This window comes from Schistocerca serialis, chromosome 6 (genome assembly GCF_023864345.2).
Source record: "Schistocerca serialis cubense isolate TAMUIC-IGC-003099 chromosome 6, iqSchSeri2.2, whole genome shotgun sequence".
Lineage (NCBI taxonomy): Eukaryota > Metazoa > Arthropoda > Insecta > Orthoptera > Acrididae > Schistocerca > Schistocerca serialis.
In genome coordinates, this window is record NC_064643.1 from 352,325,758 (window position 1) to 352,341,955 (window position 16,198).

At 43.2% G+C, this 16,198-nt stretch overlaps 1 protein-coding gene across 1 annotated transcript in view; it reads right to left on the reverse strand.

Moving 5' to 3' along the window:
* The window catches only part of LOC126484867 (uncharacterized), a 245,847-nt gene that overhangs the window by 225,979 nt on the left and 3,670 nt on the right, over positions 1-16,198 (reverse strand). Inside the window, exon 4 of the mRNA XM_050108464.1 lies at positions 6,973-7,116. Coding sequence (XP_049964421.1) covers positions 6,973-7,116 — 144 coding nt within the window. The remainder of the gene's footprint in view (positions 1-6,972; positions 7,117-16,198) is intronic.

Sequence of the window (16,198 nt, forward strand, 5' to 3'; positions counted from 1 at the left end):
GCCATGATAAGCGTGCACACGTTGATGAGATATGTTGATCAAAACCACTGAAACTCGGCTTATTCTTAACGACTTGCTGCATCTCAAATTCTATGTACTCGATGTCATTGTAATACAAAATTTTACGGAAAATTAAATCATCACCTACATTCACTCGACTTATTCTATATCTCACCTGTTGTGAACTGTATGAAATTACTTGGTTGACTTTCATTTCGAATGCAACCACGCGCCTTGCACCCCTAACCCACACTGTCGTTCCGAAACAACAGGGCCGAAATTCGTGCTAGACTTTCGCCATCTGAGGGAAAACCGCCACCGGAATAAATGGTCCACAGCCTCGGCTAAACGTGTACATTCGTGATACGCTTATGATACAAAACGCCAACACTGGTTAGAGTTACCCCCCACCCCCCTCGCTATGGACTGTAGAGTGGCTTTCAAAAGATTATGTTGATGTCGATGCGGGGATATCAGTGCTCAACCCGAAGAATAGTCTGAATACTAGAATACCTTACTAGATATGGTTCCATGAGAGGTGGACGGCTTTGCTTTCTCGGACGTTTCAAATGGCCCACCTTAAGACTGACATGAAGATGAGCTGATGTATACAAATCACTGTCATAGATGAAAGGAGCGGTAAGTAACAGGAAAAACCCCTGGCACTGAATAACCTTTTGATTTACGGTGTGAATCCTAACCAATCAGGCACCAAGCAAAACGCATGCGGGCGGGCGAGGGCGCACACACACACGCACGCACGCACACACACACACACACACACACACACACACACACACACGCCGATGAGCCGAAACCTTATGACCATCTGCTTAATAGTGGAATGGATTCGAAAAGTTCTTGGTAGGTTCCCAGGGCTATCGGGCACAAAAGGGCCAGAGGTGTCTGGGGGCGGAGCCGTCGCCTAATAGCGTCCCAGATGTATTCTATCGGGTTCAGAAGAGTAAAATTTGGTATCCAAGATGTCACCGTGTATTCACTGTCATGCGCCTCGTATCACCATAGCACGATTCTGGCAATGTGAAACGACCAGCTATCCTGCTGGAAAAATGTGGAAATTAGTGGTAAGTAATAGGGGACCAAACTGCTGAGCTCATCGGTCCCTAGGCTTACGCACTACTTAATCTAACTGAAACCAACTTATACTAAGGACAACACACACACCCATGCCCGAGGGAGGAATCGAATCTCCGACGGAGGGAGCTACTCCTGCTGGGAGATACCATCGCCATGGGGGAAGATATCAAGCACGAAGGGTGGTCTGAAATAATATTCATATACTTCGTAGTTGGTATGGTGCCTTATAGCATGTTTCGTGCAGGCGTTCGCCTGAATGACGGGGTATCTGACGCGAGAATCGACTTGGTGTAATAAGAAATGACACGTCTTCATTAAGGAACGCTACACTCTCTATTATTCCGAGCCCAATGCAACAGTAACAGTTAATATCATTAGGCGAAAATGGGAACACGTTGGAGATCTATCCCCGTAGAGCTGCACGTTCAACGACGGGAGCTAAGAGTCTGCTCCGCAACACTTGTGTCTATACCAGCTTTGCACTCTGTCTTCAGATTTGCCAACGATAGCCGTCTACTTCGCTTTACAGAGCGGTCGAAACCTGCTACCTGAGCATGAGGCGTCGACGTACAACACTTTGTCGGCTACTCATGGGTGCATTGTCCATCAACCAGATTTCTTTGATGGAATCGACGTCTCACGCGAACAACCAACCAGTTTTAGTGTTTCCGAAATTTCAGTCCTATGCACCAGGTAATAATTTGTGGTTACAATTACGACTGAATCCTCGTTCGTCTCTTCTCTACCTTTACACACTGTCTGATAGGAAGTATCCGGACAATAGCGTTTAATACAGAAATGACCACTAGATGTCAAGACAGTCGGCGGTGGTGGGAGGATTGTATTGTAAGTAGAGAGGCGGAAGAATGGATTGGTCAGGACAGCTCAGTGGTCTTTGGTTGTTGCCTTAGTAACAAACCCCTTACGGACAATTCAGCTCTTCCAAACCTGCCCAAGATGACTGTCGGTAATGTGACTCTAAAACTCAAATACGAACAGCCATATCTAAACCGAGAATAGGCAGATCTCATGTACAGGTTAACAGGGACCCTCGAGAGCTGCGGAGGATGGTTCTAAAAAATTACATGAAATCAACAGAAGATACCACTTGAGAGTTCCAAAGTGCTACCACGAATCCAGCTAGAACAATGACCGTGAGTGGGGAGTTAAAAAGAATGGAGTACAATGGCGAAGTAGCTCCTCTTAAGCCACACATAGTCAGTGCTAAACGGGGCTCTAAAAGTTTTACAGAGCGACGCTACCAGATAGCAGGTGAATGAGTGATGAATCAGCCTACGCCGTGGAAGGATTTGGGTTTGGCGCATGCCTAGAAACGTTTACGTGACATTCGTGCTGATGTGTGTGTGAAATCGTATGGGACTTAACTGCTAAGGTCATCAGTCCCTAAGCTTACACACTACTTAACCTTCATTATCCTAAGGACAAACACACACACGCATTTCGTGCTGATAGTCAGTGAAGTAAAGAGGAGGTGATGTTACGGTATGACACTGATTTATGTGCATATGATGTGGCTCCTTATTCCCTAAAGAAAAGGCTGAACGTGGAAGGGAGGTTACTGGCAAATATAGGTTTTTGTTTCAGTTTTGCAGCGCAGAGTGGCCGTGGGGTTTGAGGCATTATGTCACGGATCGCGCAGCCCCTCCCGTCGGAGCTTCGTTTCTTCCTTGGGCATGGGTGTGTGTGCTGTTCATATCATAAGTTAATTTAAGTTAGTTCAAGTACTGTGTAATTCTAGGGAACGATGACCTCAGCAGTTTGGTCCCTTAAGGATTCACACACATCTGAAAATTTTTTGTTTCAATTTTCTGTCATTAATTCTGAGTTACTTTATTGGGAGTGCTGGTCACGTCAGATTTCGAGGATATATTTCCTCTTTGTCGTTGGGAAAGTATATTGCGTGAAGAAGAGGAACAGCTCAGCGATAATGGTTGTACCAGCATAACAAAGCACTCTGTCAACGCAGTGGCTGAGTCAGTGAAGTGTAGTAAATAACATCCCAAAACAGAATGGTCTTCCCAGAGTTCCAGCCTGAACCGAATGGAGCTCCTCTGGAATGAGTCAGAACGCCATGTTGAGTTAGAACGTCGACATCGCTTTGGACCTAAGCGATCAACGTGAATACCGTCTGTGGTTTATGTTCTTAAGGAAGAATGGACTTCCCCCACAGACATTTGAACACTTCACTTGAAATGTCTCTAGAAGAGTTGAATCCATGAACCCTACATTTTTGTCCATTAATAGGTATCCAGATACTGAGGATCATATAGTTTACTACCCTTAGCACGCCACGTGCTGGTGACACCACCAGGAGTAAATCTGTTTCCGCTGTCTTTTGCCTTATCAGTGTATGCAGATGTAGGCAGTTTGTTAATGTGAAATATCGATATTCACGTACATGGGTCCACCACGTAAATGAGTTGCATGCAAAATAAATAGATGGAGAAGGGGAAAGAGCGAGGTACAACTGCAAAGAGCCAGTGTATATGCTGACGAAATTTGCGTTACATACTTGCGAAGGGTACGAACAGGAAGACTGTGTGGAATGCAAGTATGCGTCACAAAGAAAGAGGTGACTTGCGCGAGTGAGACCGTTCAGAAGGGGGAGGCGAGGGAAAAAAGAGGTGAGCGCCGGGGTTGGCGTGTTTGCAGATCATCGTCTGACGGGGGCGTTCCTCGCGTGTTTGCTTTGCGCACACGCTGCGGAGGAATACCTGGCACAATGCCTTCTTTTTCGTACGTGTGCCCTCCGCGGACCCTCCCGCTGACTAGGGAGCGGTGTCTGAGGAATGCGGCGAGTCGGCGCGAGGTGAATATTGGAGACCTCCCGAGTCCCGTAGGCGCCTTTGAGGTGTTCACAAATTCCATTACAAAATGAACTATGCAGTGCCGCTTGCTGTGTGTCACGCACATCCACATACTGCTACGGGAAGTTGCGCTCGCGACATGAGTGTTGCAAGGGCTCGATCTCTGTGAGGAGAAGTAACGACGCGCATGGCGGGAGCCACACAGCGCAGATGGCGGACGGAAGCAATCCACGGAAACCCAGGAGTTTCACTTGTGAAGTGAAAGAAAAACCTACAGCGTATGGCTGTCTAATTCTTGTAGCCTTCTCCTACACCTACATGATCACTTAACAATTCACACTTAGGTATTTGTATTAGGGTTCGTGGATCCACTTTCAGTTTTTCGATTGTTGTACTCCAAAATAGCACAAGAGGAAAATCAGCGTCCACATTTTTTTGGTGTGAGCTTCATTGTCTCTTAATTTTTACAGTGGTCATTTAAACATATGTAGATGGGAGAAACCAAAAAATTTAGGCATTCGGGCGAGAAACGTTGTGATACAAATTTCGTGAATTGGTATACCTCAACGAGTGTCACCTCAATTCACTTTTAATGTCGCTGATAATCTCTTAACCTCAGTTATTTGTTGTATATCTTCCAATCTTGTTTGCTACCAATTTTATTCTCAGCGGCTCCTGTAACGTCGCAGAAGATATTTCTTCGAGATTTAACGCTGTCCTTTCTTTTAATTAGTGCTTCCAGCAGATGCCTTTCGTCCCTGATTCTTATAAGTAAGTTCAACACCCTTTTATAACAATTCATCTTGCAAGCTTATCTCTTTATACAAAAATTCGCTCAACATTGAGTTTTACTTTTTTAGGTTTTGCATACTGTTCAGTTTTTACCATACAGTGACGAACTCCACATCCGCAATTCTGAAGTGTTTCTGACTACTACTTTTTGGGAGAGATGTTCTCTGTGCCTGTACTACTCTGCTTCTTATGTAGGGGCCTACTTCTAGTTCTTGACATGGCTCAGTATTTTGCAACTCCGACGCTGATTTCGGTTCCACCATCACGAAATAACTTAAAGAAAACGATCTACAGACGCATAACCAGCACGTATTGAGAAAATATTGTTCTTGTGTAACACAAAGAGGTCTTTATTTACATGAGATTAAGAATGCTATCGAGTTTCATGTCCGAAAGAATAGACGCCATGTATGTGATTGTATATATACGCTTTGACGGGCATACGACTATTTCAATGCGGATGCATACCACAGTCCGTTCCCGTACGTGTATTCTGTGAATCTGCAAGGAACGGGAAAAATGGATGGGTTCACAGCATAGTGGGGAGCATCATATCGGATTTTGAGTAGGACGGGATGCGTGTCCAAGTGGCCGAGGTGGTTGAGCCAACTGTTCTAGAGAAGCTGGTTTGAGTCGCAATCCGGTCACAAATTTTCAAGTGAAACCTAAAGCAGCTGTCTCATAAAATTCCCATCTATTTAAGAACGATATCGAAAGGAAATCTCCAGTTGATTGCATATTTCTAGATTTTCAGAAGCCTGTTGATACTGCTCACCATTTGTGGTTTCTAATGAAACAGCGTGCCTTTGGAGTATCGTTTCGGCTGGGCGACTGCATTTGCGATTTCCTGTCAGGAAGGTCACAGTTCATACATCTGACGATAAGCCAGCTAGTGAAAGCAAAATTGTATCTTCCACAGATATGTTACGCCCTTTGTTGTTCTTAATCAAGAATTTCTTTTTAGGAGAGTATCTTAGCACCACTCATATAATGTTTATAGATGATGATGTCGCTTATCGTCAGTAATGTCATCAGAAGATCGAAATGAATTGTAAAATGACTTAGATTGCATGCATGGAGTGAAAACTGACTGCTACCTGTAAACAGTAAAAGTCTTGGGTCCTCCTCATGAGTACTAGAAAAATGATTTGCTGTTTAATGGACGATTGTTTATTCCGTTAAACATGTCATGTCATTCTGCCTCACATTCACTTAGAATGGAAATTTCAATAGATAATTTTATAATTGATATCTTTTAACCGTGAGCTATAATCTCGGTTCTGTAACTTTCCTTTATTTAATTGTTTCTTCCATACACAAGTCGACCAACAGAGTAAAAAGACAGGCTGTCGGTAGATATAAATCGTAATCTTGTATTCTTTGTTATTCACGTTTGTTACAACCTTATCTTTTAGCTGTTGTGGTCTACTCGTGAATTCCATACTTCTCGTCTTCTCCTTATAATTTATTCCACCTCGAAACATACTGGCAAATTAAAACCGTATTCATGGCCGAATTTAGAACCCCTGCCTGTCGTGGCGAAGTGCTCTAACGATCCAGATATCCAGGTGCTACTCACTACCAGTCCCCACACGTATGCTTCCGCCAGTACCTCGACTCCTGCCCTCCAACCTTCACTCAAGTTCCCCTACATACCTTGAGGCACTAACACTCCAGAAAAAAGGATATTTCATGGAAATGGATCAGCCACAGCCTGGAACAATGTCTACACAATTACTTTTTACTGTGCTGCGGAGTGTGCGCTGTTTTGTAACGTCCTGGTGGATTAAAACTGTGTGCCCGACGGAAATTAGAGCTTGGGACTTTTTTCTTTTGCGATCATTTGCTCTTCTGATTCTGCTACCAATACCAAGAACGGGTAGTGAGTCGCACCTGGGTAACTCAGTCGGTAGAGCACTTGCCGACGAAAGCCAGCGGTCCCGATTTCGAGTCCCACGCCGGCTTAAAATTTTAATTTTCCAGGTAGTTTCAAACCAAGGTACATTTCTCTACAGAGTGAAAATTCATTCCGTTGCACCTTGCCTCATATGATTTGCCCCAGAATACACAAGCAGCGACGTTTCTTGATAAAAGTATCGAAGTAATCAGAGTAGCTTCCGCTCTTTTGATGCTCCCAGAACAACAAAATGTACGGTCCCGAAGAGCGCGTCTACTTCTTGGAGGCTACATTCATTCTTTGTTGAAAGATGCCTTGAGCAGACATTGCCCATGAGGCTCTGTGTGGGGTACTCACTGGAAGATGAGCGAGGCAGGCCCCTTGTCGGCGAAGAGGACGACGGGCGGGGTGAAGCGCTCGTTGCCGCCGCAGACCTGGGAGTGCGTCGCTCGGGGCACCGGCCGCGGGCCATCCACCAGCTGCAAGAAGCCGCCGTCGCAGCTGCAACACGAGGGGTGCGCCTCCAGAGTCAAAACCAACTGTACTCTTGATATGCCTTAACTTTATGTTCTGAGGGGTGATGTGGATTAATCATGCTCTGACAGGGATCACGTACATATGAGATCGAACCACTGTGTTGAATGTGTATCTACCGGGTGATCAAACAGTCAGTATAAACTTGAAAACTGAATAAATCACGAAATAATGTAGATAGAGAGGAACAAATTGACACACATGCTTAGAATGACATGGGAATTTATTAGAACCAAAAAAATACAAAAGTTCAGAAAATGTCCAACACATGGCGCTTCATCTGATCAGAAAAGCAATAATTAACATAGAAAGACAAAGCAAAGATGATGTTCTGTACAGGAAATGCTCAATATGTCCACCATCATTCCTCAACAATAGCTGTAGTCGAGGAATAATGTTGTGAACAGCACTGTAAAGCATGTCCGGAGCTATGGTGAGGCATTGGCGTCGGACGTTGTCTTTCAGCATCCCTAGAGATGTCGGTCGATCACGATACACTTGCGACTTCAGGTAACCGCAAAGCCAATAATCGCACGGACTGAGGTCTGGGGACCTGCGAGGCCAAGCATGACGAAAGTGGCGGCTAAGCACACGATCATCACCAAACGACGCGCATCTGCCAGACAGTTTGTGAACTTTGCTTTTCTTTGGGTTCTAATAAAACCCAGGCATGTGTGTCAATTTTTACCTCTCTGTCTACATTATTCCGTGGTTTATTAAGTTTTCAAATTTATACTGACTTTTTGATCACCCGGTATTCCCCCCTCCTTCGCAGAGATGCAGGAGGTGCTACATTGCGGCAGATTGTCTTATCGTTTAGAAGTTCCAGTTGCATAGAATTAAAAAAAAATAATAATCATCACGTTTCATACGACAGTTTTTTCTACACGAGAATGATAAAAACTTGGAGTAAATTTTAATCTGTACATAGAGCTCGTAGAAGAACGTGAAACCTGAGTTTCATTCACCATATACACTGTTCAGATAAGTAACGAGAATGCAGAAGGGTGACGTCATCACAACTTGGTTGAGAGGTGGCCACCCTATCATTTTCAAGGCAATATTGCCTTTTCTTTTACATATTTCGACAGGTGACCATCCTGCCATATTCAAGACAAAACTGCAGCATGTTAGCGTTGCGCAAGGGAACAAGGGAATTGAAAACATTGGTTTGCACAGTAATTAGGGAAAGATAAAACACACACACACACACACACACACACACACACACACACATGCTTTTAACACTAGCGTCGCCAAACAACCAAAGATAATCGACGCCGGAAGTTATGGTGGAAATAAGTATACAACGGGGCGGGTAGCGTTAACTCTGTCTTCCTGGTTTTTTTTTTCCACAAGGGAGACAGTAGGATTACACACGGAATTTAAGTAAAAACCTTCCACTCTATACAAAAGGTTAGTTAATAATTTAATTTCAGATGCTTTCTTAATAACCCTAAGCCAGTAGTGGAAGTGCTCGCTAGAATCTCCGCGTTGTTATATTCCGCAAGGTGACTGGTGCCAAGAGAACGTTCTGCAATAACTGATCTCCTTGGTTGATGAAAGCATGTGTGACGCTTATGATCACTACTTCCATAGTCCTGATGGTCTGACCAACGTATGATATGCTACAATTCCAAGAAATACTATAGACACCCGCCTTAAGAAATTCTAGATTATCTTTATTGGAACCTAGGAGGACTGTAATCTTATGGAGCCAGAAAACGCATTTCACATTATATTTCCACACGACCAGTCTTGTTGTAAATGTTCCCTGCCTAAGGCAGAAGAAAGGCTGCAAATCATGGTGCCAATCGGTGTGATCACTACTCACCCGGTGCACGGTTGATCGATAGCGCAACGCACTTCTTATGTTCCACTATATCCCTTCTGGCGAAAGGTGACCTCCAGATGGGTTTTCAGCTGACTGACTCTCAGGGTCTGAAATCACGTCGGCACTGTGGACCAATATATGAAGTTTCTCTTCACGCTGAACCTGATGGTGACCAACTATCAGCCTGTAGAAACAAGTCAGTTTGAGTAGGTTTTCTATGAACGCCATGACCCAACGTACAAACACATTTCTCCCTGACGATCATATCCAAAAAGTGAAGGTAGCCGTTCCTTCCCCCCTCCACCAAGTCGTGAAACTAATATTCGGGTGGATTGAATTCAGGTGTCCCAAAACAAGTCGTTCTAATTCTCACTGTCAAGAGGTCAGACAACAAAAGTATCATCAGGCAGTAATTTATCCGTGGTTTGTGCCTCTTTAATTTGCTCTTTCATTTTGTTGCTTACCTTACTTATTACTTGTATGTGGTACCCATCCTGTCTGATGATTTCAGATATTGTGTTTAGTTAATGTGTACAATTGATTATGTGTCTGAGGGGGGGGGGGGAGAATCTGTTAAGTCTGTGAAGTGTATATATAAGACTTTAATATTTGTAAGTCGGTGAGTGATTGAACAGATTGTGAATGGTTGCTATTGTGCTTACGGATTTCCTCTATATTCCAAAATTGTGTTTGACGATGATTCTGTGTATATTGACTAGTATCAATTTAGTTGTACGTATGCTTTTGTCTCAATGTGAATTTAATTTTAAAGTGTACTGTGTTTATGTCAGTGTGTAGCTCATTTTTATCCTGATGTCTATTTCATCTGCTAAACGAGTGATACTATCTGCATTGCGGTAGCAGATGAATACCTAATATTGATTGGTATGATTAGCTTCACTGAATATTTTGTAATGACCCGTATTTTGTAAAACCCAGTATTATTATGCCCTTTTGTTGACCTTAGGGAAGTCCCACTTCTTTTATCCATCTGATGATGAATTCTAAAGTGCATGTTATGTTTAATCTTACATCAGTATAACAGAGTGGATTCCTTTCAATAGAATATATGTGGCTTTGAGGAAGATTTTGGAAAGATGACACATAACAGAATGTTCCTCATAAGTTTTCAAGTTCGCAGGGTGGCTATAACCGTCAAGAATTTTCTCCCCAAAGGCAGCACTAAGCAGATAAATGTAACTAATGCAAGTAGAAGAAGGACAAGAAGAAAATGGTTCAAATGGCTCTAAGCACTATGGGACTTAACATCTGAGGTCATCAGTCCCCTAGACGTAGAACTACTTAAACCTAACTAACCTAAGGACATCACACACATCCATGTGCAAGGCAGGATTCGAACCTACGACGTAGCAACAGCGCGGTTCCGGACTGAAGTGCCTAGAACCGCTCGGCCAAAACGGCCGGTGCAAATTTTGTCGTTGCAGCGCTGTTTAGCTGAATGTGGAACACATTTCTAGAGCTGCTCAAGGTCAAAGAAACTTTTCAATCGTCATGTGCAGGGAATATTGTCAGTGGCCGACAAGTACCGGGTCGTGGAATCAGAAGTCGGTTTATGTTCATCCAAAAGTATGGCAGTCAATACTTAGGTCCTTTACCATGTAGATATATGGACGCCTGTTTCTCCCTCCCCCAGTGAACTTACCGTTAACAAACGCTCAAAGAAGCTAAGAAAAACTTGAACTATGTCAGTTCTCTGGGTAGAAAAAGGGAACGAGACTTAACGTCAGAAATAGCAGGTGGCTGTTTTATGTCTGACCTATCGCATTCGAGCTCAGTGGATTAAAAGACTCATATATCTACAAATCCGGTGTTATTCTCGGCAAAGTTTTGAGATGAGAAATGCTACCTTGATTTGTATGTGCTTCTATGTGGAACACTGTCATTCTGAACTATAATGGCGATCATAATCTCATAAAATGCCCGCAGCTTGCGTATCAGAATCAGTTAAGACAGATTCCTTTCCACTCGCAACTATAACTTTTTTCTGAATAATGGTATCAGTAATCAAATCGCTACCCATGGTAGTCAGACACTGACGGTGGGAAAGTCGGAAAAGAAGAGAAGCGAAGCCTTTGAGAAGTGACGAATGTTGAAAATTAGGTGGACTGGAAATTTAAGGAATGAGGAGGTTCTCCGCAGAATCGGCGAGGGAAGCAGTACACGGGAAACACGAATATAAATAAGGGATAGAATGGTGGGACATCTTTTAAGACATAAGGAAATACTTCTGTGGTCCTAGAGGACACTGCAGAGGGTAAAAATTGTAGAGAAAGACAGAGACTGGAATAAATCCAGCAAATAACTGTGGACGTAGGCTGCAATTGCTGCTCTGAGATGAAAAGGTTGGTACAGGAGAGTAATTTGTGGTGTGCCGCAACAAACAAGTCAGAAGACTGACGACTGAGAAAAATGCACAGCTACACACACTGATATATGGATGCACAGAAAAAAATCAACCAACTGTGTAACAAAACTGTTAATGAGAACTTAGGACTAAATTCGCTAGCCAAATGCTAAGCCCAAATTAGAGTCTAATACACCGCTCACGAACAGCTTCATTGTCTCTCCATTCGTATTCAAGCACGCGCCGCCTAAGATCGGACGATTTGCAGTCTTGTTTTACGACAATGACAATCAAGGACTTTCCAATTAAATTGGATAAGAAGTGAAATACCACCATCGACAATTACGTCCTCTCTTTTTGGGACTGATAGTTAATTTAAGGGATTGATGTCGGAGAAAATGTAGACTTATAATTTTCTATGTTTGAATCATCAGTCTCCTGACAGGCTGATGCAGCCCGCACAGGATTCCTATACTGTGCCAAAATTTTCATCCCAGAGTAGCACATGCTACCTGCTTTTTTAGTTATTTTCTGGATGTATTCCAGTCTCTGTATCTCTCTGCAGCTTTTATCCTCTGTAGCTCTCTCTAGTACCATGGAAGTTATTCCGTCATGTCTTAAGGGGAGATGTCCTATCATGCTGTTCCTTTTTCTTGTGAATGTTTTCCATATATTCCCTTCCTCGTCTATTCTCCACAGAACCTTCTCATTCTTTATCTTATTAGTTCACATAACTTTCAACATTTTTCTGTAGCACCACACCTCAAATGCGTCGATTCTCTTCTTTTCCGGTTTTCCCATAGTGCATGTTTCACCACCATATAGTGCTGTGCTCCAAACGTACATTCTCAGACACTTCTTCCTCAGACTAAGGCCTGTGCTTGATACTAGTAGCCTTCTCTTAGCCAGGAATGCTCGTTTACCACTGTTAGTCTGCTTTTTATGTCCTATTTGCTCCGTCAGTGATGGATTATTTTGCTGTCTAAGTAGCAGAATTCCTTAACACCATCTGCTTCGTGATCACCAAGCCTGGTGTTAAGTTTCTCACTGTTCTCATTTCAAATGGTTCTCAATACTTTCGCCTTTCTTCGATTTACTCTCAATTAGTACACTGTAGTCATTAGACTATTATTCACATAATATTTCTAACCACCCGCTCTCTCCTCTGCATTTAACAGTAGAATTCCCATTGCACTCTTAATGTTGTCACCCTTGCTTGTAATTTCACCAGGGGTTGTTCTGACCTTTCTGTATGATGAGTCAGGCCTTTCGACAATCATTTCTTCTTAGCTTTCTTCACGTTTGTCATACAGCCATTTCGACTTAGCTTTCCTGCGTTTCCTATTTATTTCGTTCGTAAATGACTTGTATTTCAGTTTTCCTGTATTTCCCAGAACATTTTTGTACTTTCTTCTTTTATCTACCAAGCGAAGTATTTCTTCTGCCACGCATGGGTTCATCACATTTACCTTTGTTGTATTTTGTATGTTTCTCTTTCCAGCTTCTGTGGCTGCTATTTCTAGAGATACCCATTCCTCTTCAACTGAACTAACTACTGAGCGAATCTTGTCGCAGTATCTGTAGCCTCTGAGAACGTCAAGCGTACGCTACTAATTTGCTCATTGACTCTTCCTCACTAGTCTTTTAAACTTCAACGCGCTCTTCATCACTACTAAATTGTGATCTGTGTCTAAATCTGCGCCTGGATACGCCTTACAATTCAGTATCTGACTTTTGAAATTCTGCTGACGAAGATGTAATTTAACTGATATCTTTCCGTATCTCCCGATATTTTCCAAGTATACGTCCTCCTCTTGGGATTCTTGAACAGCATATTCACCTTTACTAGCAGAATTTTATTGCAGAACTGAATTAGTGTTTCTTCTCTATTATTCCTACTACTAAGCCTATAGTTTCCCGTAAGTCTTTTTTCTATTACTAGCACTACAACCGATTTCCAATCCCCTACAAATATCAGCTTTACAACACCCTTCACGTGTAGAATTACCCGTTCAGTATGTTCATACACTTCCTCTATCTCTTCATCTTCGTCTTGTGACCGGAACTTTCGTTGTCGATGTTGGTTTGCTGTAGATTCTGATAAGAACAACCGTATGATTGCACTTTTCACAGTGACTCGCTCTCAGCCCTATTATTCGTAACATATCGCATCCCCATCATAACATTTTCTGCTGGTGTTGATATTAGCCAACACTCATGTGAGCAGAAATCCATATCTCCTTTCCATTTCATATCACGGATTTCCACTAAATCCAAACTTAGTCTTAGCATTTCCCTTTCGAGATTTTCTGGCTTCCCTACCACTGCTGATATTTCATGCCTCGACTCATAGAACATTATTCTTTCGGTGGTTATTCATTCTTTTTCTCGCGGTCACTTCCCTCTTGGCAGCCCACTCCTGGAGATACGAATGGGGGATTAGTCCGGATCGTTTCCCCAGTAGAGAGATCGTCCTGACACTTCTCAATTACATGCCACATGTCCTGCAAATTCACTTTAGGTGTCTTTGGTGCAGTGGCTTCCATTGCCTTCTGCATCCTCATGCCGTTGATGATTGCTTATTCTTCCCCCTTTACTTGCAGTTTCCCACCGCAACAACAAGAGACTGTCCTGAACCTCTATCCGCTCCATGTTCCTCTTTTACAAGGCCGTTTGCTGATCGAGGGTAACATCTTAAGCCGGAACTCTTCGGCCGCCATTGCTGAAAATTTTTACCCAAAATTCAAGCGGTTGTGGGTTCGAATCCGGAACCGAGGACGTTTTGATTAGTAATCAAAGATGCTACCCCCATACCTACCTTCTAATGATTCGTTATCATACTTCATGCTCAATTAACGCTACTGTTTATTTGGTTATTCATCACTCTATCTAAACCTTGAAAAGGTATTAAGACGGTAGGAAATAACTGTTACTGTTAGCTATTACTTTCTCCAAGTGCAAACCTGAGAAGTCAAACTCACAGCTATTATGCATCCGAGACTGGCATTAACCACCTACTTGCCTGCACACAGAACATAAATAACCAATGTCCTACTCATGAATTCCCAAAGATGTTGCCGCCTTTTCGCTATGGGTAGAATATTATTGCCCAGCACCTCATATGGAACATTTAGGAGCAGAAGAATGTGTTCGGCTGTCCACATACTATAGTCGTATGTACAGCAAGTGGTTGAAGGATGGTGACACAATCAGTAGGCGACAAGATAACAGACGTTCACGTCTCATCTTAGAATGTGACATGTAAGTCAGATGCTCCATGCTCTGAGAAAAAATGTTGATCCTTGGCACACCTGATGACAAGTATAATACTGGTACAGGCACAAACGTTTGGCCGGTTAACCGTCCAGCGCTCTGCAGTAGACGAGCGTTATCTGTTCCCATATTGACTCAACGGCATCGTTATTTACGATTGTGCCATGTATCAGTGGAAACGCGTCTGATAGTCGGAAGAATCACGTTTATGGTTATATAAGGTCGCTGGTCACTTCTCGAGACGCCGACATGCCGGAGTACAGCTGCTCGAAATATGTACCCCAACACGAACGTAGGCGTATGGCGACAGTAGTACGCTATGGGGTATACTCTCCTGGGATTCCATTGAGCTGTTGTAGTAATCACATAAACATTTATTGCTATGACCTATGTGCTCAATACTGTGCATCACCTGCATCCCTTCCTGTTTCATGTCTTCCAGATGGTGACTGGATCTTCCTGAGGGATAGTTATGTCACTAGGCCAGAATCGTGCTAAAGTTGATAGAGACGCATGGTAACAAACTCACCCTTAAGTCTTGACCATCTAATTCTCCTTATGGAGCAATTCTGAGACGCTACTGGGCGGCAGCTCTGAGCACAAAAATCTCAGTCCCGTAATATGCGGAAATTGCGAGATCGGTGCCTAGACATCTTGTGTCACATACCTCGGGAGGCCACATGGTATCTCTGCAACACTGCGATCTAAATGTCGACCGACACAGTTATAAGCAATTGTTCATAATGGCTTGGTTCATCAGTGCCCCAATTTCGCCCACTGTGTAAAAGGGTGTAAAAGGGTTATATAACAGTCATACTATGTCCCGATTCTGACATATGCATCAGAAACCTGCGTTGTGAAAGGAAGAGATAAAGCAAGCTAGTGAGATGAAATACTTGAGAAACAGTAGTGGAGTGACAAAGATAAGAAATGATAGGAGCAGAGAGTTAATGAAGGTGGAACCATTAAAGGTGGAGATAGAGAAATCAAGGCTGAGATGGTATGGACACGTTAAGAGAATGGAGGAGAAGAGGATGGCCAGGAAGGTACATGAGATGAAACTGGAAGGAAAGAAACGAAGACGAAGACCGAGAGGCAGATGGCTGAAAGGAGTAGAGGAATGCGTCCAGAAAAAAGGAGAAGACTGGACCAAGGTGAAGACGGAGAGATGGTGGCGAGACAGAAGACGATGGAGAGGCCTATGTTCCATACAGATCCGGCCGGAGGCTGGAAACTGTCCTAGATGATGATGATGACCACATCTGCGAGCAGGTCGTTAAGTTAGAAAAACTGCCAGCATACATATCACTGCATGGATCATCTTTCAGCACTAGCATAACTACCATCGTCACCACCACCACTACCACCACCACCACCGCCGTCTATAACGTCACCATGACCCTATGACCGTAATCATATCATAGTAATCATCATCAAAAGCAAGTATGTAAATTTTGTAACTATTTATATCCCTTACAAGGGGACCCACCATACTATAAATCACGGATTTTGATGCGCTTGAAATACGTTGTAGAGACATTGAGTACCTGGCTTTCCGACTTATTAGCGTCGGACCT